Source organism: Leuciscus leuciscus (assembly GCF_965113295.1).
Source record: "Leuciscus leuciscus genome assembly, chromosome: 18".
Taxonomy (NCBI): domain Eukaryota; kingdom Metazoa; phylum Chordata; class Actinopteri; order Cypriniformes; family Leuciscidae; genus Leuciscus; species Leuciscus leuciscus.
The window spans coordinates 20,726,781-20,753,582 of NC_138742.1; the positions used below are offsets into that span (position 1 = coordinate 20,726,781).

At 37.9% G+C, this 26,802-nt stretch overlaps 1 protein-coding gene across 1 annotated transcript in view; it reads right to left on the reverse strand.

The window, feature by feature from the left end:
* Positions 1–4,832: 4,832 nt before the first annotated feature.
* Positions 4,833–26,802, reverse strand: part of ntsr1 (neurotensin receptor 1 (high affinity)) — a 38,574-nt gene continuing 16,604 nt past the window's right edge. Inside the window, exons 3-4 of the mRNA XM_082144360.1 lie at positions 16,775–16,859; positions 4,833–7,039 (exon numbers count right to left, since the gene is read on the reverse strand). Coding sequence (XP_082000486.1) covers positions 6,790–7,039; positions 16,775–16,859 — 335 coding nt within the window. The 3' untranslated portion in view covers positions 4,833–6,789. The remainder of the gene's footprint in view (positions 7,040–16,774; positions 16,860–26,802) is intronic.

A 26,802-nucleotide genomic window follows, 5' to 3' on the forward strand; every position in this document is an offset into this window, starting at 1 on the left:
TTCACCAGTAATTGACAATATTTTCATGATACATTTCTGATTGATCAATTTGTGAGCAAGTGATGTGATGCTACAGTTCTCCAAATCTTTTCAGATGAAAAAAACAAAACAACTCCTCTATATATTGAATGGCCTGAGAGTGAGTGCATTTTCATGTTTGGGTGAACTATTCCTTTAAAATACAAATGTGGTCAAGTCTTCAAATTAATAAACGTCATTTATACTGCATACTTATAAAAAAGTATTGTCTTTGCTGGAAACATGTACATTTTCAAATGCATACTTGTCCATATTTGGGATTAGGGTTAGTTATTTGTGTTTTTAATAAATCTAGTGCACGTTCTGATAAACATGCATTGATAAACATTTGATTCCTGATCGCAATACTCTATTTATGCCTTTTTTTTCACTAGGTGTCTGATCATCGCAACTCCATCCTTGATGTGCCAGTGGGCATCTTATTTAAGGACACTGAACTCCAGCCCCCCAATTCCTTGCATTTAACTACTACGATTGGGATAATACTTGAAGGTCAAGTGGTGATGGAAAAAAATGCAGGACCTCCCACAGGCTATGTGTCTCCTCTTCGGTCTGATCTACGCACTAGACCTGAATTAGCCAAAATCACTTGCCAACATGTTTGATTTCATCCAGCGTGTGCTAATGTCAATGGGACAGAATTCTCTCAAGCCTAAATTGCAGTCTTTGACAAACCAGCTTTTTGTTTAAAAAAGCGTCACTGTGAGACTTTAACACCACTGTGAGAATGTTCTACAAATGATTTGCAAGAAATAATATGGTATATTGTTACCATTGTTACTACCTCTTCAGTTTGTGACCCAGAAAATATTTGTTTAAAAAACGTCACTGTGAGACTTTAATATCACTGACAATGTTTTGTTTTTTCCCCTGGATTTACTCCATTATCCATTTATGAAGGAAAACATTTTTTAAATTGTTAAATGCTCAAAGTTCTATAATTAATGTGCTGTAGTTAATTTAGTATATTGTTACCATTGTTGCTACCTCTACAGTGTGTTTGTGACAATATTTCAATTACAGTATAGTTTGTACTGTAATATTGTGCAAATTTGGTCAGTACATTAACACAAATGTGAGACTTAAGTGTAATGTTTAAGTGATTAGAGTCGTACAATTGATGTAGTGTTGGACATTGTTGCCACCTTTAGAGTTATGTACGGGTGTGACTCATTTCCATTTGACATTTTGGTCAATAAAGACTCAAAGGATCAATATGTTGTTCATTGTTTTATTTAAGTGCAGTGTGCACAAAGCTTACAGTTAAAAATTATAACTTTAAAATTTAGAATTAAATTTAGAATTCTAATTTCAGTAAAATTTTCTTGTTGAGTTTACTTAAATATACAAGTACACTTGAAATTAACACTAAGTTAAGTGAACTTTATTGTTTAAGTACATTCAATAATCGTCAAGTTTGGTGAACTAAACAATTTAAGTCAAGTCTACATAAGCACCAAGTTAAGGAAACTTAAATATGCACGTTTTGGGAGAGCCCATTACTCAATTAAATTGAGGGAACGAGTTTACTCAAATCAATTGAGTTCAATCAACTTATTAGGGTTTTCAGTGTAATAAACTGAGATTTATTACTTCATTTGATGTGAGTAATACAAATTGAGCCACAAGAGAAACATAATTCCATTTTTATTCAATTATTTGCAAAACAAAATCCATTATTAAACATCACAAGCTTGATAAACAATTAAACTGTGATGCAGAAGAAAAGCTTTTTGAACAATAATTATTCAGAATTAGTCCCCCATTCAAAAGAATACATAATAAAACTGAATTTCTGTCTTAATTTGGGAAATAATAACAAGACACATCAACATCAGCACATTATACTATCCAAACCCAGTATTAACTGCAGTACTAACATATTTTTAAAAAAACACAGAATGTTACATATACCACAAACAGAGTTAACATCAATTGTGGGATTTAGATTGTATTGATTCAGATGGGTTTTGAATTAATTGATTGATGACACTATGAGCATGGAGGCACAGTCTAAAGGCATGCAATCTATCTTAAACACTATAAAGTTTAGCGCCATAAAAATTAGTTATTATGTAGCCTTATTTCAGGCTCACATAGAGAAAGGTATCGATTTTGAAGGCAACAACAATAACATTACAATAAAAAAGTCATAGCGGCAAAAATCTAGATCATCCAAACAAAATGAGTTAGACATACTGGTCCACATGGCTGTTATTTCCCAGGATACCCCAGAGAGCCATCAAGCAAACATTTGAACCTTTCTTACTGTGTTGGCCTTGTTTTCTCTACAGCCTCAGCAGGTGGTCTCTCATACGTTCACTTTCTCATTTCCTTTTTTTATGTTGCTTGCTCTGCCCTTACAGCCCTGGCCATCATACCATCATGTTATGCACATTTTCTTCCATTCAGAATTCTTCAACATACCGGTCTACAACTCCGCTCAAGTGCTCAGCTTCCTCCCTGCTGTGAATATTCACCCTGTTCTCTAGAATTCACTCACGGTGATTGATGTAGATGGATTTCAACAAGACGGTACCAAAATGTGGTCCATCTATATTCACATCAAGAATCCAGTCATCTCAGGAGCTTAACAAAAGCTTTATTTTACATGGAGTGTATTTACTCATGGGGGCAACTGTGTTGAGATCACATGACCAGCTAAAGATCAATATCAATTTCATCTTGGAAAAAGTTATATTATTGGATACTTTTATTTGTGAAATAAATTAATAGTGACTGCAAATAGGCCAATGGCATCAGTAACTGAAAATGACTTGTCTACTTTTGCTATAAGTTCAGCACAATATGGGCATTCACCAGCTAGGAACCAACCCTTCCCCATTTCCACCTTCATATTTTTATTATAATCTTCTTTTTTAAATATTAAACATTGTATTATGGAAAATCAGCTGCCTTCACTGCACCATGAACTAGAGAGCTTCCTCATCCTCGCTTTTAAGGCATAAGAAAGCAGTGCAGACTATCCCATTTTCCAGAATTTCCCCATTTTCTCTAGCTTTCCTTTAGTTTTATCACATTCTATTATCCACATCGTCACAGATCCTCTACATCCCAGCCCGCTCATCTCGCTCTTTAAATGAAGTTTTATGTAACAAAGTTCGAGAGGAGCACGTTCAGGTAATCAACCAATCAGCACAAGAGGAAGCCGGTATAAATAAAGCCTTTCCTCACCTCTGTCTCATGTCAAGTTTCACAGCATCCCTCCACCACCCCATCACCTCACTCTCATCTGGTTTCTATCCCAGTAAAAAGGGGGAGTACTCTGGGTTCGGGCCAAATTCCGAGCTCAGAGCCCTCCCCCGGACAGCATGCCAAATACGCTTAAAATACTACATCCGATTTCATGTACGTGTGAACTCGTGAAATGGTTCGCTGTGACTGATGGGTGTATTTGTTGTAAAGCACAGCACAGCGCTGTCCACAAGTCTCTGGCCAAAGAGATGAGCTAAAAAGTTATTGTGTGCTACTTCTCTTTCCTTCATCCACACATATTCTCACTCCAGGCTTATTGGAAAAAAAACATGCCCGTGACAACATTTCTTATGATGCTCACTGCAGAGCCAAATGGTTGGAGCTTGATCTAATCCAGGGGTGGATCTTAGGGGTGGAGCTTAACCTAATTAGCTTTAGGGATAGAGTCAATAGCCGCGTTTCCACTGTCGGGCCAGGGCCGGGCCGTGCTAGTGCGTGCCAGGGCCAGTCGCGTTTCCACTGTCACTTCCGGGGCTTGATCGGGGCTTACTCTGGGCCAGCGGCCAGGATTTCTGGCCCGTCGAATACCTTGGGCCAGAGCGGGCCAGCTTGGGCTAGAGGAGTGGTTACGAACAGAGGCGGAGTTCACCTGAGTCGGGAGACGGCAGCGCCGGATGATTCTGTCAGCATTAAAGACTTTTTAAATAATTTAACTCGCGTTCATGTTTGAATACCTTGTGTTTGTGATGCAAAAGACTATGCGCGCTAACCATTACCATGGTAAACATAGTAAACGCTTGAAGATACGCATAGTAAAAAAACATACGCTTGAAGAAATCAGACCAATCATAAAGGCTATCACAGTCATGTTTTTATTTTATCTGTCAGTAGCCTACGTCTCGTCTCTTTATACCGGACTATTATAAAATAAAGCAACTTTTTTTCGGGAGCTTCCTCTGTTTCTCTGACTGAAAATATCTGTATGGGAGTCGAGAGAGTGCTAAAGCTCCTCAGGTCGTATTTTTGGTGGCATATATTTGTAGAAATTATCATTCTTTCTAAATGTGATGTAAATATGTCCTGTAACTACCAGATAAACAGTAACAGACGCGACTGAAGAAGTAAGTGTGTCCTCTTTCTTTTGTGAAATAGACCTAACTGTAATTTATTTCTGAGTGACTAATGTGCAATTTTGACATAAATTAATTCATTATGATCAATGTATCACTTTTTATTGTAAACCTGTGGTAAAACATCGATGCTTGGGTTTTAAATATTCAAGTAAACAACAAAAATGCCAGCAAACGGACGCTTTTATCATGTTTGTTTTCAACGCTGTTTCCAGTGATTTCTGATTAGTTTTCTGATAAAACTTCCGTTTGTTGGTGAATGGGTTAGTGTGACGTTGTTCCAGAGAGGCGTGTTACGGGCGTGTTTTAGTGAAGCGCTGTGGAGCTTCTGGCACGACAGTGGAAACGCAGACCTGGTGCTATTAGCCCGAGGCTATCAGCCCGGCACGGCCCGTTTAAAGCCCTGGCCCGGCCCTAGCCCGACAGTGGAAACGCGGCTAGTGTTAGGGTTAGATGTGGTTAGACCTTTAGCTCCACTGATAAGGTCCAGAGAGGGGCAGCTGGACGTCAAGCTCCAGCCATTGGCTCTGCAGTGAGCAACCTCTCACATTTCTGCAAAATTATATTACGAACTTTCAAAATGAAATGTTGAGTGAGTGGCACTAAAACCATGTTCAGTTTTCTCAGATACAGATGAAAATTTTTATTACATTGATTATTGAATGTATTGTGGCAGTTTAATTATTTTCAACTGTAAAAATGAGATGTGGCACATTTCTATTACATTGATTATTGAATGTATTGTGGCAGTTTAATTATTTTCAACTGTAAAAATGAAATGTCCGATTAGTGGTGCTGAAAGGTTTATGGTCTATCGTGTTTGAAATAATGTATGTACTACCTACACTAATCCAGTGTTGTTAAAAGTACCTGTTCTTTGGAACCAAGTATACTTCAATTTAAAAAAATTGATGATACATGCTTTCTGCAATACCTGTTGTATAGAGTACCGGGTCAATTCTGTACCTGCTTGAAGGCAGCTATGCTGAGCACTCTGTAAAGAATGTCAAAGGTTTCTATTTACAACGTGTTTTTACACCGTTGAGCATTGTAGCCAATCACAGAAATGTTAGTTAAGTGAGTGAATTCAGTAGCTATTCAGTGGCGTTTAAAGTTGGCATGAAACATGAGTTGCTATAGTCTTTTTTTCCCTTTTGTGACAAATAACCGTGTGAAATAAACAAGAAAAAATGTAGGGTGGGGCTTGGTTTTGTACAATTTGTCCAGTGTGAGCATATGCTGAAGCACATGTGCCATTTAAGTTTGCTTTTACAAGTCATTAAGCTCTTTCATCATAACTTGTGTGTCACAGGACTCAATCCAAGTGCTCCACATTGCACATTGCATTCAACTTAAATTACATTAAACTTGTTGTACCAGGTTGCTGTACCAGGTGAGCTACAGAGCTATTTTGCCATGGCAGAAAAGCCATACATATGATGCAAAAGTAAAAATGAATTAGTTTACAAATTATTTACTATGGCAAAAGATTGTTGAGGTTATAACAGTATTGTGCAAGGTACAAAAAAAAAAAAGTCTTTATTAATCGACAATCTGCACTTCTAACAATAATTTGTGTCAAAAGGAATAGAAGTCGTTGGTGTTTTACTGCCACAAGTGTTCATTTCAGGTGGAAACTTCAATAAATTGTATGTATGCGTTTTGGAGTTGTATAGCACATTTTTCCAATGAGCCCATGTTGCATATTCTATCATTGAAGACTCTCCTTTTGTTCTCTCTCTGCAAATTGCAAATCAAGGCAGTGTTTAAATGAAGCTACTTTAGAATGAGAGAATCAATTATGCCCGTGATCCTGTAGAGCATTCTTCAGTTTTCACACAGGAGCACTGCCTTCTTTGTATGTAGACTGTTGCTAAGGCTACGGAATGGTGACACTGTCTTAGTATGTCGCAAGCAAGAGTCACTTCTTTGACAATGTAGCAGCCTCCACTTTGAATGTCCCTGTTGTGCGCCAGTGAATAAAATAAAATTGAAAATGGTGTATGTCCTTGTGTTCACAGTTATTCCAGTGTTGGTAAATTACATCAGCTGGATATAAAGACTCTGTGTACACAACAGCAACTGTCTGCAGTCTGTTCCCTTCATATGGAACACTGTTATTTCATATTTCGATTGAGAAACAATGTACATCCAGATATACATTTGATATAATATGTTTGTATTTACACTGTTTCAGCTCATTATTCATTGTTTTTGGTGTGTATTTTGTGCTACATACCCTCCCATAAACATGAGTCTCTGCAATGCACAAAAGCTCCATATGGCGATTCAGTAGCACGAATATATAACAAATTCTTGTAATAATAACTCAATATGAAAACATGCTTCGCTTCAGTGGTCTCTCCTTGGCTGAGAGAATTGAATGACTGAATCTTGAAAGTGTTTAGTAAATGGTTTCTTTGATGACATTGGTGGAGAAGGTCTGGTTGCTGCAGATGCTGATAGAGTGTCTGGTGAGAATGCGCTTCTGCTTATTATGGCGGCAGGGCAGGATTAGGTAGCGAAGCGTGGAAAAAAAAATTTGCCGGTAATTTGCCGAGACGAGGTTGTAGAGAATGGGGTTGATGGCCGAGCTGACGTAGAAGAGCACATTGGTGACCATGTAGAAGTAGTGGTAGAAATCGAAGAGAGCACTGTGGAGGAGAAAAAATAAGTATATACTGAGAGAGATGTTGGTGCACCATTGTCATGCATATAGATATTTGAAGCCTGAAAGCTCCAGACAACATTTACAACAAGTACGTGTAAAGAAAGTTGCCAGTAAGAAGGTGAGCAAATGTTCATTACATATGCCTTTTATGTCTTGAGTATCTACTGTATGTAGTCTGATTGATGATAAATATTGGGTCTTTTTACATCACTTTTTGTGGTTATAAACAAACATGATGGTGATGATGACGATCTTCATTCAACCAATCTTTTTTTGACCTTTTATATAAAGTAACACACAGGCACACATGCTATATTGTGTGTATAAGTAATTATAATTATTTGTAGATTCAGTTTTCTGCTCAGCTTTCATAAAGAAATCAAAGTACTAAGCTTTGATTAAACCTTTTTGCTATGACTCATGCTTAATTCATATCTATTTCAGCTATCCATTAAAAACATACTTTTTTATTTCTTTCTCAATTTCCCCACACCGTCAGAAATCCATATTTATTATATTATTATTTTGAAAGAATGAATACTTTTATTCAGCAAGGATTCATTAAATTTATCAAAAGTTACAGTAAAGACATTTATAATGTTACAAAAGATTTTTATTTCAAATAAATGCTGTTTTTCCCCCCAAATATTTCACAATTTTTATTCATCAAATAATCCTGTAAAAAATGCCACAGTTAACACGAAATTGTTTCTTGAGCAGAAATCAGGAAGGATTTCTGAAGGATAATATGACACTGAAGAAAATGGCTGCTGAGAATTCAGCTTTGCCCTCACAAGAATAAATCACATTTTAAAATATATTAAAATACAAAACAGTTATTTAAAATTGTAATCATATTTCACTGTATCACTGTTTTTACTGTATTTTTTATCAAATAAATGCAGCCTTTGCGAGAATGTGTGTACATATAGAAAGAATGAGCATGTTTAACACATAAATACATAACATAAATGTTTATGTATATGCTATGGCTGATTTAATTTTTTATCTGCTGGATTTCGATGACTTTGGTGCACTATATTCAATGATTTGTTGTTCTGAAAGTGAGAGCAATTTTTTTCTAGTGTGGGAGAGAGAAAGAGGGATGGTTTTGCATAGTGATTTGAGTGTGTGTCGGTAATATTAATGTCAAATGCTTCAAATGAAGGCTGCGTTTGACCCACCCTGGTGCCATCTCATGAATAATCATATATCTCTTGGATTCATGTCTCGTCATCGCATAAAAAAAAAAGGAAATTCGATTTTGACTACACAGGGCAAATGTCATATTCATATTCCATTATCCATTATTCCTGTGATATTTGATCACATCAGTATTATGATATGTAGCATATCCACAGAAGACAGAACCAGTATGAATCTCTATCAGCTCAGCAAGAGTATTGACATTCAATGCAACAATCTTTGCAAACTTTGGTAAACTATTTCTGCAAGTGCTTATTGCAGCAGCCTGGGAACTTGTAAACAAAACTGTCTCTGGGGACCTGTGCGCCCTGACTTCCGAAAATTGTGCCAAGCCAGCCAATCAGATTGGAGTTTTCTGTTTTCAAAAAGCTCCTACAATTTTTGTGTGCAATATACATCAGGCATTTAATAAACTGTCTGTTGCCATTCCATTTGAGCCTGTTACAATTCCTTATACATCTTGGTAGCATACCAAAACCTTGAATGCCTTAACATCTCCCCATTCATATGCTAACAAAAAGTACAACCTATATTTCTGAAACCTGTGCAGAGGACAGAAAAAATACATCAAACACCCATCTACTTTGGAGGCAAATGGCCTAACCATCAGCAAAAAATACTTGAGACTGATGTCCCACTGCCCCGTAGCTCTACAAATGTATATAAAATGTAACGCTTTTTATTATAATATCAGTCTTCATGCTACACTTCTCAAATGTATTTAAAATATATGTATTCTTCCAGCTTGAATACCTTTAAAGTATGAATAATGAGTATAATAATTTGCAATGCATCTTTAAAGAAGCTTCTAATGTCCTCCCTTAGGCAACATTGATGATGAGCCCTGTATCATAAAAAGCTAAACAGAACTGATAAGAATCATTAATCTGAAAGACTTTTCTTTTCATTGTATTAATGAATGATGAATTAATTCAGTGGCTGTATAGGCTTTTGTGGAAATTATACAGCATAACATTATTCTGCAGCAGTTTAGTCAATCATATTGAAATGTATACATGCAATAATCACTTGTCATGAGTCTTGTGACATCCCTGTCAGTCCTTCCTTGTTTTGTGTGTGTGTATGTGTGTTGCGTTTGTTTTGTCTGCAGGTGACTGGCTGATTGCGGCGTGATTGGGAGCACCGGTGCGCAGGTTCTTCGTTCCCTACAAAAGCTATCGGGTTCTTGTAGGCGGGGGCTCTTCTGCTCTGGTTCGGCGTGGCGGTTCCTGATGTTTCGTGTCGATACAGATAGCTGTAAATGGCCGAACTTCGGCTTAATTCAAAGAATAATGTGAAATAAAGTGCAGATTTCAGCAATGTAAATGTATTCATTCTCTCCTTATTTGTGGTGATTCTTTGGAATCACAACAAATGGGGGCTCGTCCGAAATATTTATAGTTCATTTTTTTCTTTTTTTTTTCTCTCTCCGTTAAGTTTGGTAAGTAGCCTAGTCTAGACAACAGTTTGCGTTGTTGATTGTTTATGGATTTGTATTGATTGGGATTGGTTTTGGCGAGATTATTTGATATTTCGAATTTGTGTGTACTTCAAATTTGTGTGTAGCGGATTGGCAGATTGGCGGATTGGCGGCGTTGGTAGATTCACCGGGAACTATATCTCCGTCTGTAACGTTGTCGTTTGAGCAACAAAAAAAATTAGTTCTTCTCCAAATGGAACAGTGTAAAATGGAGTTTCAGATGGAAATTGAGAAAAGAAAACTAGAACAGGAGACTGTGTTTGCACAGCAGGTTTTAGAAAAAAGAAAATTAGACATGGAACAACAGTGTCTTGACCTTATGAAAGAAGGTAAGGTAAGAATGTGGCGTGAAGGTGATCTACATGAAGTGGTAGAGAGTGGACCGCTTTCTTTTAATTTTAATGTGGCAGCAAATTTGCGGTTGATGCCTTTGTTTGATGAGGAAGGTGTAGATACTTTTTTTGTGTTATTTGAACGTGTCGCGGACAAACAAAAATGGCCTGAAACAGAACGCACCTTGATGTTACAATGTGTTCTGATGGGTAAGGCGCAGAGAGCTTATTCTGCTTTGAGCTGGTCTGATAGTCAGAATTATGAGAAGGTTAAAAGTGCGGTTCTTAAAGCATATGAAATGGTTCCAGAGGCATATCGCCAGAAATTTCGTGGGTTGAGGAAATATTCTGTTCAAACACACGTAGAATTGGCACATGAATTAGGATTGTGTTTTACACGTTGGTGTAATGCATCTGCGGTGGACTCGTATGAGGAGCTTATTAATTTGCTTGTTTTGGAGCAGTTTAAGAACACGCTGCCAAGTCAAACGGCTGTTTATATTGCAGAGCGTAAGGTGTCTACAGCGGCTGAAGCAGCCGTTTTAGCAGATGAATATGAGTTGATGCATAGATCCTGCTTTGATGTTGGCCGCTTGGAAAATGAACACACTAGGAAAAAGTTAGCACCGTCGAATCAGACTTCAAATATGTCTACATCCTCACGTTATGTGAATACGAGATTGGTTGGTAAACCCGATTTGGTTTTAATTTGTAACTATTGTCTTGGTCATGGTCACTGGAAAAAAGGTGCCCTGTACTTAAAGCAAAAGATTGAAACCTCTATAGTGTGCCCAAGCCATCGGCATTGGCTGCAGTAGTTCCCATGATTGGTGGTTCAGTTCCCTCTTGCTTCACGTCACATGTTGAAGAACTGAAGAACATTTACTGGTGATTCACTGTTGATTTGTGGAATAGGTATGACTAAAATGTCCGTACCTTTACATAAGGTTGTTTTGTATTCCCATTTAATTCAAGGTGAAGTAGAATTGGGTGTGAGACCAGCTCTTCCAGTACAAGGAATTTCGGTGATTCTGGGCAACAATCTGGCTGGGGGGTGGGTTTGGAGTGATGTGTCCTTACCTTTGATTGTTTCATCTAAACCTGTTTCTACTGGGGATATTGATGAGAGTGTGCAGAGTTTATCTGATGTTTTTTCAGAATGTGTAGTTACGCGTGCGGCTAGTCAAGCAGCTGCGGCTACAAAGAGTGCGGAACCATCTCGGGCGGATGAAGGCATCTTGTGGCCACATTCTCTTCTCTCAGTGTCTCCAGGTGAGTTGATTAAGGAACAAAAGGCAGATTCCACTCTGGATGTTCTATTTTCACAGGTAATGACCGACGACAGTGCTGCACAGGGGTATTTTGTTCGTGGGGGAATTTTGGTAAGAAAATGGACACCTCAAGCCAAGGCGTTCCTGAAGGAATCTGTGGTCCAAGTAGTAATTCCAACGCTGTTTCGTTCGATGGTACTAAAACTTGCTCATGATGACTTATCTGGACATCTTGGAGTGAAGAAGACTTACAACCGTGTTATGCGTAATTTCTTTTGGCCTCGCCTAAAACGCGATGTGTCCAAATATATACGAACGTGCCATACATGTCAGGTGATGGGTAAGCCTAATCAAAATCCAAAGCCGATTCCTTTGCGGCCGATTCCCGCTGTGTGTGAACCATTTAATCACTTCATAATGGACTGTGTTGGACCTTTGCCCCGTTCTAAATCTGGCAGTGAATATTTGCTGACCATTATGTGTCAGGTTACGCGGTATCCTGCTGCCTTTGTGTTAAGGTCAATCACGGCAAAATATGTGATTAAAGCATTGTCTCAATTTATGTCGGTTTTCGGAATACCTAAAATCATACAGTCAGATCAGGGTACTAATTTCACTTCTGGTGTGTTTGAGGAAGTTTTAAGTCAACTTAATATTAAGCATAATATATGAACTTCTTATTATCCGCAAAGTCAGGGTGCGTTAGAACGCTTTAATCAGTCACTTAAGTCCTTATTACGTGCGTACTGTACGGAATTGGATCGAGACTAGGAGGAAGGCTTACCCTGGCTTATGTTAGCGGCAAGATAAGTGACTCAGGAGAGTACTGGGTTTAGCCCTTATGAACTCATTTTTTGGGCATACCATTCGTGGGCCGTTAGCGGTTTTGAGAGATGGCTGGGATGGCTGAACCACCGAAAAAGTTGACAGAATATGTGGATGGTTTTAAAAGGCGACTTTTTGAAGCAGTTAAATTGGCGAAGATGAACCTGGAACAGGCACAATCAAAAATGAAACGTTTGTATGATCGTAGGACGGAACCTCGTTCTTTTTGTGTGGGTGATCAGGTATTGGCGTTGTTGCCTGTGGTTTCATCTCCGTTTAAAGCTAAGTTTGCCAGTCCTTACGTCATTTTACGACGGGAATCTGATAAATTATGTCATCAGTACGCCAGAGAGAAGAACTAAAACCCGGTTATGTCATGTGAATTTGCTAAAGTCTTATTATGTGCGGCGAGGACGGGCATCATCTCATGAAACCGATTCGGTTGCTTGGTCCGTAGATCAGAGCTCATCAATGGACGGGTTGCTTTTGATCGATTATGAGGAGGCCGTTGAACCTGAAGACTGCGTTCTGTGTCCTCGGTTAAGTAATTCGGAAACTTTGAGAGATGTGTCAGCATTCCTGGAACATCTTCCTACTGAAAGGCGTTTTGAGTTGGTTAAGTTAATTCAGGAATATTCGTCCTTGTTTTCTGATGTTCCTTCGCAGGCGCATGTAGTACAGCATGATATTGATGTGGCTGATTCCCCTCCGATACGTCAGCGCTTTTATAGAGTACCGTGGGAGAAAAGGAAACAACTGGAGTTGGAGGTTGAGTATTTGATTGATGATAATCTAGCCGTTCCATCACTCTCAAGTTGGTCATCTCCTTGTTTCTTAGTAAAGAAAAAGAATGGGACATCTAGATTCTGTACAGACTATCGAAAATTAAATGTAATTACTAAACCAGATTCGTTTCCGCTCCCACGTATAGAGGATTGCGTGGATCGGGTGGGTACAGCGAAATATCTTAGCAAGTTTGACTTGTTAAAAGGATATTGGCAGGTCCCGTTGACCGAACGTGCGCGTGAAATCGCTTCTTTTATTACCCCAGATGGGGCATATTCCTAGAATGTTATGAGTTTCAGACTGCGAAATGCCCCGGCCACATTTCAACGGTTAATGAATCGGGTGGTAGCTGGGCTTGAGGGGTGTGCGGTTTACTTGGACGATTTAGTCGTGTATAGTGATTCATGGGAGGAACATTTATTCAGAATTCAGGCTTTGTTCAATCGTTTGAAAGAGGCTCGGCTCACTGTAAACCTAGCGAAGTGTGAGTTCGCTCAGGCCACGGTGACATATCTAAGCAAGGTCGTTGGTCATGGCGTTGTTCGACCAGTAGATGCAAAAAATGAGGCCATCAATAAGTATCCTCCACCCTGTACGAAGCAGGAGTTGATGCGTTTTTTAGGAATGGTGGGGTACTATCGTAATTTTTGCAGGAATTTTTCAGATATTGTTGCTCCGTTGACTGATCTGTTGAAAGCGTCACGTACATTTGTTTGGAGTTCAATCTGTCAAAATGTTTTTGAGAATGTTAAAGCGCTTCTTACTAGTGCTCCAGTCCTTGCCGCTGCTCAGTGGGATAGATTGTTTAAAATGCATGTAGATGCTAGCAAGGTAGGAGCGGGAGCTGTCCTTTTACAAGATGATGATGAGGGAGTTGTATGTTTCTTTTCGAGAAAATTCTTGTCATATCAGCTGAATTATTCAGTTGTTGAAAAAGAGGCATTGGCGCATTGTCCCGGGCACCTGTGTCTTAAGAGTTAATGTTTTACTCTGTCTTTATTGTGTTTATCATTGTGTTCTTTTTCTAGGTTCCAGGTCGGGGAATAGTGATTGTATGGTAGCGAAGGAGATGTGCTCTGATACAGGGTCAGAGTGACCTCTATGCTTGGATTTTTTTTTATGGGGGAAGGTGTGACGTCCCTGTCAGTCCTTCCTTGTTTTGTGTGTGTGTATGTGTGTTGCGTTTGTATAGTCTGCAGGTGACTAGCTGATTGCGGCGTGATTGGGAGCACCGGTGCGCAGGTTCTTCGTTCCCTACAAAAGCTGTCGGGTTCTTGTTGGCGGGGGTTCTTCTGCTCTGGTTCGGCGTGGCGGTTCCTAATGTTTCGCGTCGATACAGATAGCTGTAAATGGCCGAACTTCGGCTTAATTAAAAAAAAAAAAGTGAAATAAAGTGCAGATTTCAGCAATGTAAATGTATTCGTTCTCTCCTTATTTGTGGTGATTCTTTGGAATCACAACAGTCTCCTAAATGAAAAGACCTTTAATCAAATAAAATGTCAGGCTGACATTACGAGTCTGGTATTAACCCCTATTGTCAATATTGTCCATATTTGTGTTTTTGTAAAATCCTTTTTTGTCACCATAATGCTTCTTCATCAAAAGATGCTGCCTTTCCATAACATTTTCCTTTCATATGTTCACTCCTCGTCTTCTGATTCTTTCTGCTTTACTAAAACATCAAACGTACTACAACATCAAGTACTGCCTCAGCTCACTGGCACATATTAAAGGACTCCTGTAAAAAAATAAAAAGTAACCCTTGCAGGTAAAAAGTACAGATGCATCTCATACCTATAATCAGCACACCAAACCACTCAGAACACAATATCAACCACATAGCAACACACTAAAAACCACCCTGAATGCCCTGGCAACTGCATAACATACAATTACCCCTCAGAACAGCATTGCAACTGCAAGCCTTCCTGTACTGTAGCTCAAACAGTAGAGCGTTGGCGCTTGCAACGCAAAGGTCATGGGTTGCAAGGTCCCAGTGAAAGCAAGAACTGATAAGAATTTAAAATGTGTTCCTTGAAATGCAATGTAAGTCGCTTTGGATAAAAGCGTCTGCCAAATGCATAAATGTAAATGCATTGCAACACATTAAAACTACCAAGAACACCATAGCAAACTCATAGAAAGACACAACTCCACTTAGAACACCACATACAGTAGCAACACATTAAAACCATGAGCAATAAACTTAGAAGTGAGAATAAGTTTTTCACAATTGCTAAAACACAGTTCCTAACACCTTCACCCATTTTCTCACAACACACAAACACAAAACCAAACCTTCAAACTACATTAACAAAACCCCTGACTCTTCTGGCAAAATCAAACAATCCGCTCAAAACCATTTTATCTCTCTCTCAATAACCATTTCAGTCGTATCCGACTCTTGGTGATTATATGGCCATCTCTCATCATATGCGAGAGACTGTCCATGAATTTTCTTGGCAATGTTTTTTCTGGGGTAGGTTGCCAGGTCTTTCCCCAACCCATTACATGACTTGGGACTCACACACATTCACACCTATGGCCAATTTGGCATGTCCAATCAATCTAACCTGCATGTCTTTGGACTGTGTGGGGGAAACCAGAGCACATGCAAACTCCACACAGAAAGGAGTCCTGGCTGAGGCTGGCTCAGCTGGGGCTTGAACCGGCGACAGTGCTACCTACTGAGCCACCGTGCCACCAAAACCATTTTACTTGTACTCAAAATCAAACAATGCTTTAAGATAATTCACACAGCCAATATATAAACACTATAGATCATTCATTAGACACTTCATAAAAAATCTGGTGTGCCAAATCCTGCCTTCACAACACTCCACACCTTACACTTCCTCATCCTCTTTCTCCTCGTCCACCACCTCTTACGCATACTCTTCCTCCTCTCCCTCTCAGATTGTTTCCATCCACTGTTGGTATCAACATTCAGTGCACATATGCTCTCTGAGCTGGCTTATATTTTGTACAGTTCACATCATTAGAAACAACAACCACTTAGAACACCAAAGCAACTGCATAGAAACACACTGTAGTTTTTATGGTTAAGTACCAATATACCACAATATTTCTAAATCTAGTTGTCATTACTGTCAAAACCAATGCATTTTTGAGCAAGGGTTCAAACGTCATGCCAATCTGGATATTGGAATTCCACTGAGGTGAACTGTGCATCAAATCATAAAAATGTCCCATCACTCATCAGCATATGGTTTAGGAAGTTCACGCAAGCTATGCATGACAACCACAACATAAATCTGTGTGCAGTCAGCCACTGAAAAAAAATCACATGTACACGCTCTGTGTATGTGGTGCTCTGTTTGAATTATAAGCTGAGTGTAAGAGTATGTGCCACAGATTTATCGATTCACCCCTTGAATCATAGAAGAAAACTCCCAGAAATAATCTCTACCACCACCAGATGCATCATGATTTATGTGCACTGCTGTTGGTGGGCGCTGCCCAGAACAAAGCATTGATTTGTGGAGCTATAATGTGCGGTGAGCTGGCTACAGGCTATAACTTTTCATCTTTTGTGCCTTTGTATGTTATTATAAGCTACTTTGTATGTTATTAATAAAAAGCTCATGGACTTCAGCAACTCTGTCTCTAAAAAACAGAGGAATTTGATATCATTTGCGAATTGCAGTTAATTTTTTTGTGCATCTGCATACTCTCAGCATGTGTGCATTGTCCAATAAGAGAGTGCAAATCGAAGAGTTGAGAGAATGTTTTACATTTGAAGTTTCATTTGATTATTATTGTATTGTGTTGTGATTTTAAAAAAAACTGAAACTCACTGTGTCCATTCAGTGACATAGCAGTACATTAGTCTTCGAGCATGGTACGGCAACCAGCACACCACAAAAGCAATGACCACGGCACCTGTGGAGAATAAAATAAAAGAGAAATATTAGTTAAAACATTCATAATAAGGAGCAATTTCACCTCCTTTTTTTTTTTGTGAAATCATATATGTAAATCAACAGGTTTTAAGAGGACTGGTGGCTTCAGCATGTAATAGTCACATTTTTTAGAAACAGAATTTCCTGACAGAAATGAATTTGAACTCTCACACTTTTCTTTTACCGACCCCCTTTCAATCTTTCAACCCCTTTAGGTCTGATCCGAGTCAAGCAGGGATTGATTCACTCATCTCAGTTGTATCTTTGTATGAGGCTCTTGACTAGACGCACAAGGCTATTGATCTCTCATATAGTATGAGGCAGTGACAGCAAAAAATTGCTTCCTTCCTCTGTATCAACTTCATGTCCATATCAAGGCTTTTAGATTTTTTGTTTTTGTTTTTTTTAAGTTGGCTTCAACATTATGGGACTTATTCATGAAAAACAAGCAGAATGAATTTCTGTATAAATTGTATGTACAACCATTTATACGCAAGTGGTCACACTGTCACACAGTTTAATGTGACAATTTACACATGGATGGCTTCATGAACTGTTTACATAGCAATTTGTTTTGTTTGTGTTTCATAAATAAAACCTAATGGTAGATTACAAGTCATGTACGTCTGGACATTGAGATGAATATGAATGTTAACACATAGCTTATAGTATTAATGACCTCCTTGTCCTTGGTTATTCAAGAGTTCTAGTACAAACTTGTGTTAATTCATATTCTATATTTAGTTTGTGCAAAAATGTTCAAAAACATTTAGTAATCACTTAAAGCAGCACTCAGTAGCTTCGGGACTTCTTCGCTGTATTCTCGCTTTTTGCTCGCAGGTTTCTCTCTAGAGCTCCCCCCACAGCTTCGGAATAGATATTTGACAACACTGTCGTAAAAACTCGTTGGTGATTCTCAGACGCCAGAGGCTATAGATCAACGACATCAAAGCAGATGGGACATTCTTTAAAACGTCTTCTTCATTCGGGTTCGGACAGCATGAGGGAGCGCAATAATGACAGCATTTTAGCAGATTTCTTTTGGCCGTAAAGCAATTGTTTACATCGCGAGACCTGATATCACGCGAGACTAACTGACGCAGCGGCCGGCGGCCCGCCGGCTCAAAGTTGCAAGTGCGTATTTTCTGCTCACGGGCACCAGGGGGGTGCGAAACGACCACCATTCAACCCGAAATAAGTAATATAACCATTCCAATGACTCCGAAGCTGTTCAGTTAAGGTAAAAAAAGTTACTTAGGCCACATCCACACGAAGCCAGAGCTTTCCCTATCCGATATCTTTTTTCCCCGTTCAAAAAAAAAATTCCGTAAACACGGCGTCGTCTCAAGAAATATCAGCGTACACACGAAACCACTGAAACCGACTCAAAACGATGTAGTATACATGCCAGACCAGAATGTGGCGCTGTAATTCTGCCTCAGACATACACTAAAAACGGAGAAGAAGACTTGGAGCTCGCGCATAAACCTTGCGCGCTGTATACAACAATAATATTAGGCACAGTTGCTTCTTTTTTTCTTTTTTAATCAAGAACTTTGTTGAACAATATGAAAAACCATAAATGTAGTTGCTGTGACTTAACGGTGTCTGACTAGTTGACACTTGGTGTGATGACATCATCGTTTCGCAAAATATACGGATTGGCCGTACACACGAAAACGCAAGGGCGGCGTTTTCAGATTTATCCACCTTGGGACCCGGTTTCAAAAAATAGCGGTTTCAGTCTCCGAAAACGCCGGATCCGTGTGGACGAAACGCCAATACGATAAAAAATGTATACGTATACAGCGAAACGCGTCTCCGTGTGGACAGGGCCTTAGTTCACCTTTAATGGTTAAAATTTGTGGTAATGAAATGAGAAATACCAATGAAAAGATAATTTATGCCAATTGTATATTACAATATAAGTTGACCTATCATTATTTTATTTTATTTTATTTTATTTTATTTTATTTTATTTTATTTTATTTTATTTTATTTTATTTTATTTTATTTTATTTTATTTTATTTTATTTTATTTAAATAAAGAGTTTAACTTTGGTTGTGTTTTATTTGGCCCTACGGTATATATATATATATATATATATATATTCATTCATTCATTCATTCATTCATTCATTCATTCATTCATTTTCTTTCCAGTGTTGTGGAAGCTACTTTGAAACTATAATTTTTATTAGTAAAAATTGGTGGATAATTCTTTTAATTCATAAACCTCCTGAACAACCCAATTCACTAGAATGAACCGTTTAGGGCAAACTGATAGCATTTTTCTGACTTAACTCTACATATGAGCATATTCATGTTACTGAAAATGTAAGTTATTAGCGTCAGCATCATTACTTTTACTCCCCAAAACTGGAATTTTGTCTGGAATTTCAACATTATTACTGTAAATATTCTGTTCCATTATTTGGTGTGCAGCGAAATAGCAAATCATGTGTTGTTACAGTATTTACAAGAACTATGGAGAATATCAGCTTTGTAGGTGATTTCAAATCAGTTTAACTATTGTCAAGCACCAATTCACCTCAAGCAAATTCATTCAGCTCCACGTATTGTTTATCTCTCTGTGCCAAAAGCACAGCCATTTAATTTTTTAATGTATCAAACTATTCACCAATTTGTCACACAGATGGTGATTTAAATGGCTGTGCATGTGTGTGTGTGTGTGTGTGTGTGTGTGTGCAAAAAAGCAATTAAAAGATAAAGCCGAAGAGAGGGAGGTTGGAGACAGATAAATGTTGCATGGTCTCAGCTTGTTTCTTTTGAAATTCTCAGTTATCGGGGGTTTCCACCATCAGCAATCACTGGTGTAAGTGTTGCCCTTTCTTTTGATCATTTTATTCAGTAACATGAAAATATTGAACAGTAAAATAATTACAAGAGCAAAAATTGTTTATCAGAGGTTCTCTGCCCCCAGTACATTATAAACTTTTTCCTTTGATAATGTAATATTATTGTAAATCCGCCTCTGCTCGTTTCAGCCCACTGCAGTGCAATGCCGACTGCTTTAGGCATTTTTGCTATAACACTTTGACTGCGGTTAATTCAAATCCCTCACCGCCACTCTAAATTATCTTGTTTTCTTTGATTAATTTCATTTTCTCCTAATTCCACCTGTCTATCTCCTTATCTTATCACTAATGGAGCAGTAAACGAGTAAGTCACCCTATATCTGAAATGTTAATGTGTCAGGACAATGTTGGCGCAGAGCCATGGATGAAATTTGTGAAATTCAATCATACTTTTGTCTGATTAGCTTTGAAATGAAAAGCTAAATTAAATCATTTGGGTACACGCATGTGTGATATATGTTTGTTTTTCAATAGTCAGTCAATCTTTATTCTCAAAGCCCGGCTGATCCCATTCCTCACAATAGCTTTGGATTTATAAAGAAACATAAATACAGATCAGCGACAGATCGCACAGAAGAGGATTAGGCTTCTACACAGCAGCAAAAACACGGATTGCTTTAGACAGCGCTGTCGACATAAATAAATGTGTACAGCATACAAACACATTGGTTGCCTACACAATAATGCCGCATTTTTAGTGTGTCTCAGGAGCAGAGTGAAGAAAAAAATAAGCTTTTCTATCTCATGTCTTTGTATCAGTATGTGTTGTTTTCATTTGAAATCAGCAGACGCATAAACAACATTCACAAATGACAAATATCTTGCCCAGTGCCATGCTTTGATAAGACCTAATTAGTTATATTATTTTAGGTTGTGAATATGGTAATTAGGCAGTGCTATTGAGTATTTTGTCCATTAAATTGTGCCCCCAACCCACTTTAATTCTTTGGTGGGTTCAGTCTCATTTAGCAGATTAAGACTCATTAACAAACTTGAATTATTCATGTTGCTTGTGTATAGCATATTTGTGAGAGAAACAGAAAATTATACAAAATGGTGTAATATCTTATGCGAAGCAATTATTAGCATTTGAAAAGGACCAGAGATGGTACTTCCTCTTCTCAGTCAGATCAACACTTGCTGCCACAGTTCTTGCACAGGGTCAAGATGAGCACCTAATCACACTGCAAGCCAGAATAGATCACCTCTCTTTCAATCTCTCTTACAAAAGTGAATCCATATCTACTGTCTGTCTGTCTGTCTTGTTGTTTGACTTCGTCTCTCCTAAATGCTGTCCCACAGTCAGATCCCATCCTTCAGGACATTTGTATTTTTTACATACAGAGTGACTGATACGCTTTGATACAATCTGTATTGTGAAAAGCGCTATACAAATAAACTTGACTTGACTTGACTTGACTGAGATGATTGACATCTGTCACGTTCCGTTTAATTTTGTTCATGGACTTTCAGTGTTTTTTTATCTGTCACATGTTTCTTTGTTCATTTTCCTGCTACTTGTCCGTCTCCTTGGTTATCGTCATTATTAGTTCATGTGCGTCAGCTGTGTTTAGTAATTATCCTCTTGTGTTCACTACTTAAGGCCACATTTACACATAGCCGGGTATTTAGAGAAACGAATATTTCTCCCCCTCCGTTTTCAAAAATAACATCGTGCACACAATATCGTTTTCAAAAAAAGTTGTCGTTTACATCAACCCGCATAAATACAAAGGGGCGGCAGTGTAAGGAGAAGAATAAAGCCATGCAAGCCAATCAGAATCCTCAAAATCGACAACGACGAATAGCACGAGCGACTTCCTGTTCCTTTCAAAACAATAGACATGGCGCGAGGTTCGTTCGTGTGGACAGACAGCGAAGCAAATGCAAACAGGCCAAAAGCGTTTTCACAAAAGTAAAAATGAGTACCACTTTAACAGCATCCATGATCAAATAGTAGCCAAACAAACTCATAGACAGTATGGAACAAACTCTGAACATAGGGCGCTCACATGACGTAAGCATTTTCTGGCGCATAATGTGACGTTTGAGAACCTAAAACCCCGTTTCTCCCAGTTGACACGGCAACACATAACCGGCGTTTTCAGAAATCTCCACTTTGGCCGGAGTTTTTAGAAATAATCGTTCTCTGGGATAAAAACTGCGTTTTCGTGTAAATGACAGGCCAAAACGCAGGGAAATATCTGCGTTTTCCCATCGTGTAAACGGGGCCTGAGTTGTTCCTTCTCCTGCGCTCCTTGTCCAGTCACCGTAATACCTACTGTCATGTTAATGTGAGTTTCCCGGCCTGTAAGCTGATTCTTGAGTGTTATTATTAAAGCGTTGTTTGGATTTCAACCCTTCAGCCTGTTCCTGAGTACACAACACTGTTACAACATCAAGAAGAATGAGCCGAAACCAAGCAACTTTATATGTGACTCATGCTTTTTCATGGTAAGTAACACTTTAGAACTTATTAGCTCATAGCTAACGAATTAGGCAAATAAATAAAGTACAACACAATGAAGAAAAGTAAAGGTGCAGACTAATTATAAAACCAGCAGACTCAATTCATAATAAAGAAAAAATGTCCAGACCATGACAATAGATGGAAAAGTTAATATATATATATATATATATATATATATATATGGCTATATTATTATTATTATTAATTTTTTTTGCTTTATTTTTTTTTCTCCCCACTTTTTCTCCACATTTGACTCAGCACCACTGTTATTTTGATATTTATATACTATTTTAGTATTTATTGACAGTATTTTTTACTTTAAGTTAACTTTTACTTTTGACATTTTTATTAGTTTATATTTATTTTTGATAGCTTTAATTATTTTTTATTTCAGTTTTAGTAGTTTTAATATTTCAGCTTTAACTTATTTCAGTTAGGTTCAAAGACAACATTTATAAAAAAAAAAATGTAATCTAATATTTTATTTGATTTTATTTCAGCTTTATTTCAATTAAAAAAAGATTTTTTACTAGATTTAGTTTCAGTTAACAATAACAACACTGATGAGCACTTTGTTGACTACACTAACATGGAGTTTTGTATAGAATGTGCTGTAGTTATATGGCCCTAAACCCCACTAGCCTACAAAACAATATCTTTCTCTTTCATTATAGAATACAGAACATCACCATAACTCGAGATGTCTCACTAAGTGCCTGCCTTCGATCCAGTTCAAGAATGAAAGTGGGTAATTCTGTTTCTGAATTTTAACAGCACTCGTACAAATTCAAATTCAGTTGACGTAGAAGCGAGTGGAGCCAACATTAGATAAATTGAGAAGAATGGATAAAAGTGCTGCCAACACTCTCTGACCCTGTATGAACCTGCTGGGCACAAGAAAGTGCCCTCTGCAGATTTTCCTAAATTAGTCTTTTAGTCAGCAATTTGCAGGCTCCTTACATCAACCATGGATCACCTCACCCACTCATGCTGTCACAGTGACAGATTAAGTGTTTTATAGACAAACTCTGCTAGATTTATCAGTACATGATCGGAAATGGTGAGGATAGAAGGTGAACAACCTATAATGATATATGGAAATTATTGTTTGAAGTTAGGTCAAGTGTGAGAGAACATGCATTTCATTTGGGAAAACAAACTCCTAAAGGGGTGCTATTATGCTTTTCCACTTTGTTTAACTTTTGTTAGTTGTGTAATGTTGCTGTTTGAGCAAAACTAAAAAAGATCTGCAAGGTTAAAAAGCTCAAAGTCCTCTCCAAAAAATCCACTTTTCAAGAACTACAACGAACGTCTCATTTGGACTACAACATGATTAAATGGTGGATAACATTGTATCTATAATGTATAAGATAAACATACACCTCTGAAACGTCCTGTGAAATCCGTGCTTGCAAAGTCTGTGCGTGAAATCTGTTCTGGCTGATCCTTTTGTTTGTTAACAATAACATTGTCAGGGTCTGAATCGAGCTTGAATTGGTTTTAAATTGCTGCCATCCTTTATTTACACTAGAGTAGAGCTCGCAGTTATGGAGGCGTGGTATACATTTCCCGAACACGTGCTAAGCGCTGCCAATCACAATTCACTGGGCCAGCTAATCAATCACAGCACATTTCATATTTCGGAAGGAGAAGCTTCATCAAAACCGACGCGTTACACCAGATAATATTATTATTACCAGCTGTAATAATGTAAGATATGTGAATTTATTTTATTTATTTTTAACAATCAAGCATGAAAGCATATTCTAGTACACCCCAAAAACAAAATCAATACTTTGTAAAAGGGCATGTGGATCCACAGACTGTATTTTATTACTGATATAACTGAGCTTTTACACATACTCGCACATGTGCAGAAATGAGAGGTGTCTTTCATTTCCTTTTTCTTTTTTTTTCCCCTTTCTTGAGGGGGCATTAATTGCAGGATATGGCATACACACCTGCTTTTTGATTTATTTATTTATTGCAATCACTTATTTGGAAGTTGCATTAAAAAATAGCTTTGTATAAATTATAAGGAGACTTGGTTTGAATAGACATGGGACTATGGGACGATAAACGCAAAATCTGTTGATCATTGTGGTGACGGGCTGGGCTCTGGGTCGGGCTGTGGCTGATGTATGGATCGGGGGTAGACGCTCTCAACGTGTCTCGTTGTTGTAAGGGAATGAATGGCGAAACGGCAAAATTCCACCGTAAAGACATTATGTTGACTGTTTCGGGCCAACGCAGCAATTCTGGCTGCAAAATCCATTTTCAGGTCCGGTCTTCTGTCAGCAAGGGTTGAGGACAGGCACACGAAGATGAAAATTTAGGTAAATCGGCTTTAATAAGCTTCAAAGATATATCGCAGGTAACAAAAGAAACACAAACGCAAACAGACGCTAATGTAAACGTAGACCGGACACTTGAGAACTGAAACAATATACTTATACAGATGGTAATGGGGTGAACACAGCGGAAACAAATGACAAATCATATTAGTAACCATGATGATGACATACAAAGGTCCGGAAACTGAGCAAATGAAAACAGGAACCAATGAATACTAACTAAAAGTCCAAGAAAGTGAAACTAAGAACAAACATAACTAAATTTCCATAACATTTATGCCCCACTTAAATAGGACTTAAGTACAGCTTAATGGCCCGGTTTCACAGACCCATACTTGACTAAACTAGGATTAGGCCTGAGTTCAATTAGGGCATTAAGTAGCTTGTATATACATGTTTATTAACGCAACACAAATCATTAACCTAATGATTTAAAAAAAACTTTAAGGTAAAACCTTTAATTTGCTTTTTAAAAGTGTATACTTTGGTGTGTTAAGAAACATTGTCATGAAACTGTACTCTATTACACTTAAAAGCCTTTTATTTCATTAATACGGTATCATCTAAGTTCAGGGGTTTTTTTTATATACTTTTAAGATTTGCACATTCAATACAATTAACACACTACTTTACCACAAGGGAAGGAAGTGAGGACTATTTTATTGACGATATAAAGCCCCTTGCTTTTGTCTTTTTGTGTTTGAAATGCATTGCAGTGTAACTGCATTTTGTCATGAAATACTGCATTCATGTCGTGTCATTCCCTCAGTCCATTAAATTATTCAGGTTACACTTAGTACCCTTAAGGGGCTTCTGGCAAAAAATCACATCAAACGGTCTCTTATGATGCAGTAAATTAAATGAACAGTAATGATTGTCTCCCCCATGGTGCTGAAAGCTGCTGTGAGAGCAGTCAAAAGTCTTACACCGGTACACTGACCCTTTAATGGAGGCTGCAGTCAACTGGCAAAACAAACTAACTCTGGATTCTTCCCCGGTGAACATATCTCAACTGCATCTCTAATGGAAAATACATGTTCTTCCTGTTTAAGTGATTTAAATGACTTTGTAAATTAAGTTAAATTGAATAGCTGTGGCATATTTTCATATTTTTAGCTCTCGTCTTTCAAATCATCCCCTTGTTAGACCAGCACAAAACATAATCTAAATCCAAACAACGGGATAAAAATCACTGAAAGTGCTGTGTGAGCAAACATAATTTTCATTGCACACATACAGTATTCAGTTTTCAATTGCCTGTAAAATTTAAAAATATATAAGTGTGTAAAGAAAATAGCTGTTTATAAAAGCAAGACAGTGTACAGAGCCCTGCAGTGTATTCTGAGCATTATAATAGGTGTTGTTTGTGACTCAGCCTTGTCCCTGTATTATCTATGAGGATATAAATAAATTGCTTTTAGTTTTCACTGTTTCACTTTGAAGAGTTTATGGTCATATTCAACCATAGAGAGACTGCATTGGATTAAATGAGAGAACCAGACTCTTATTAACGTTCTGTTCATTGATCAGTGCACTCAGTGGGACTCTGCACAACACTTGTCATGATAATAAGGATACACATACACATACACATACACATACACATACACATACACATACACATACACATACACATACACATACACATACACATACATTCTCCTACAGAATGAAACCAGATGGCAAGTGTTTGTTAAAGATTTCGACATAATCTCTATAATAGGGGTAAATTGAAGCTGTAGCTTAAATTGAGTAAAAACAGTAATATTGTGAAATGTTATTTAAATTTAAAATAACTGTTTTCTATTTGAATTTATTTTAAAATGTAATGTATTCCTGTGATGGCAAAGCTGAACTTTCAGCATCAGTGTCATGTGATCCTTTAGAAATCATTCTAATATGCTGATTTGCTGCTGCTTAAACATTTCTTATTATTATAAATGTCTAAAACTGTTGTGCTGCTTGATCGTGAAACAAACCGTGATCGTGAATGATGAAAACACAGTTAGTAAACACCAAGAACGTTACAGAGCATGAAACTTCAATACAGGAACAAGAACAGACAAAGACTGAGGGTTTAAATACACAAGATGATGAGCCACTAATCTATGAAACAATGAGTAACTAAGGAAACACGAACTAAACACACAGGAACTGAACACAGCCAAAACAAGACAAAATAATATCGAAATAAGAGTCCTTGAAAACAGACACATAGGG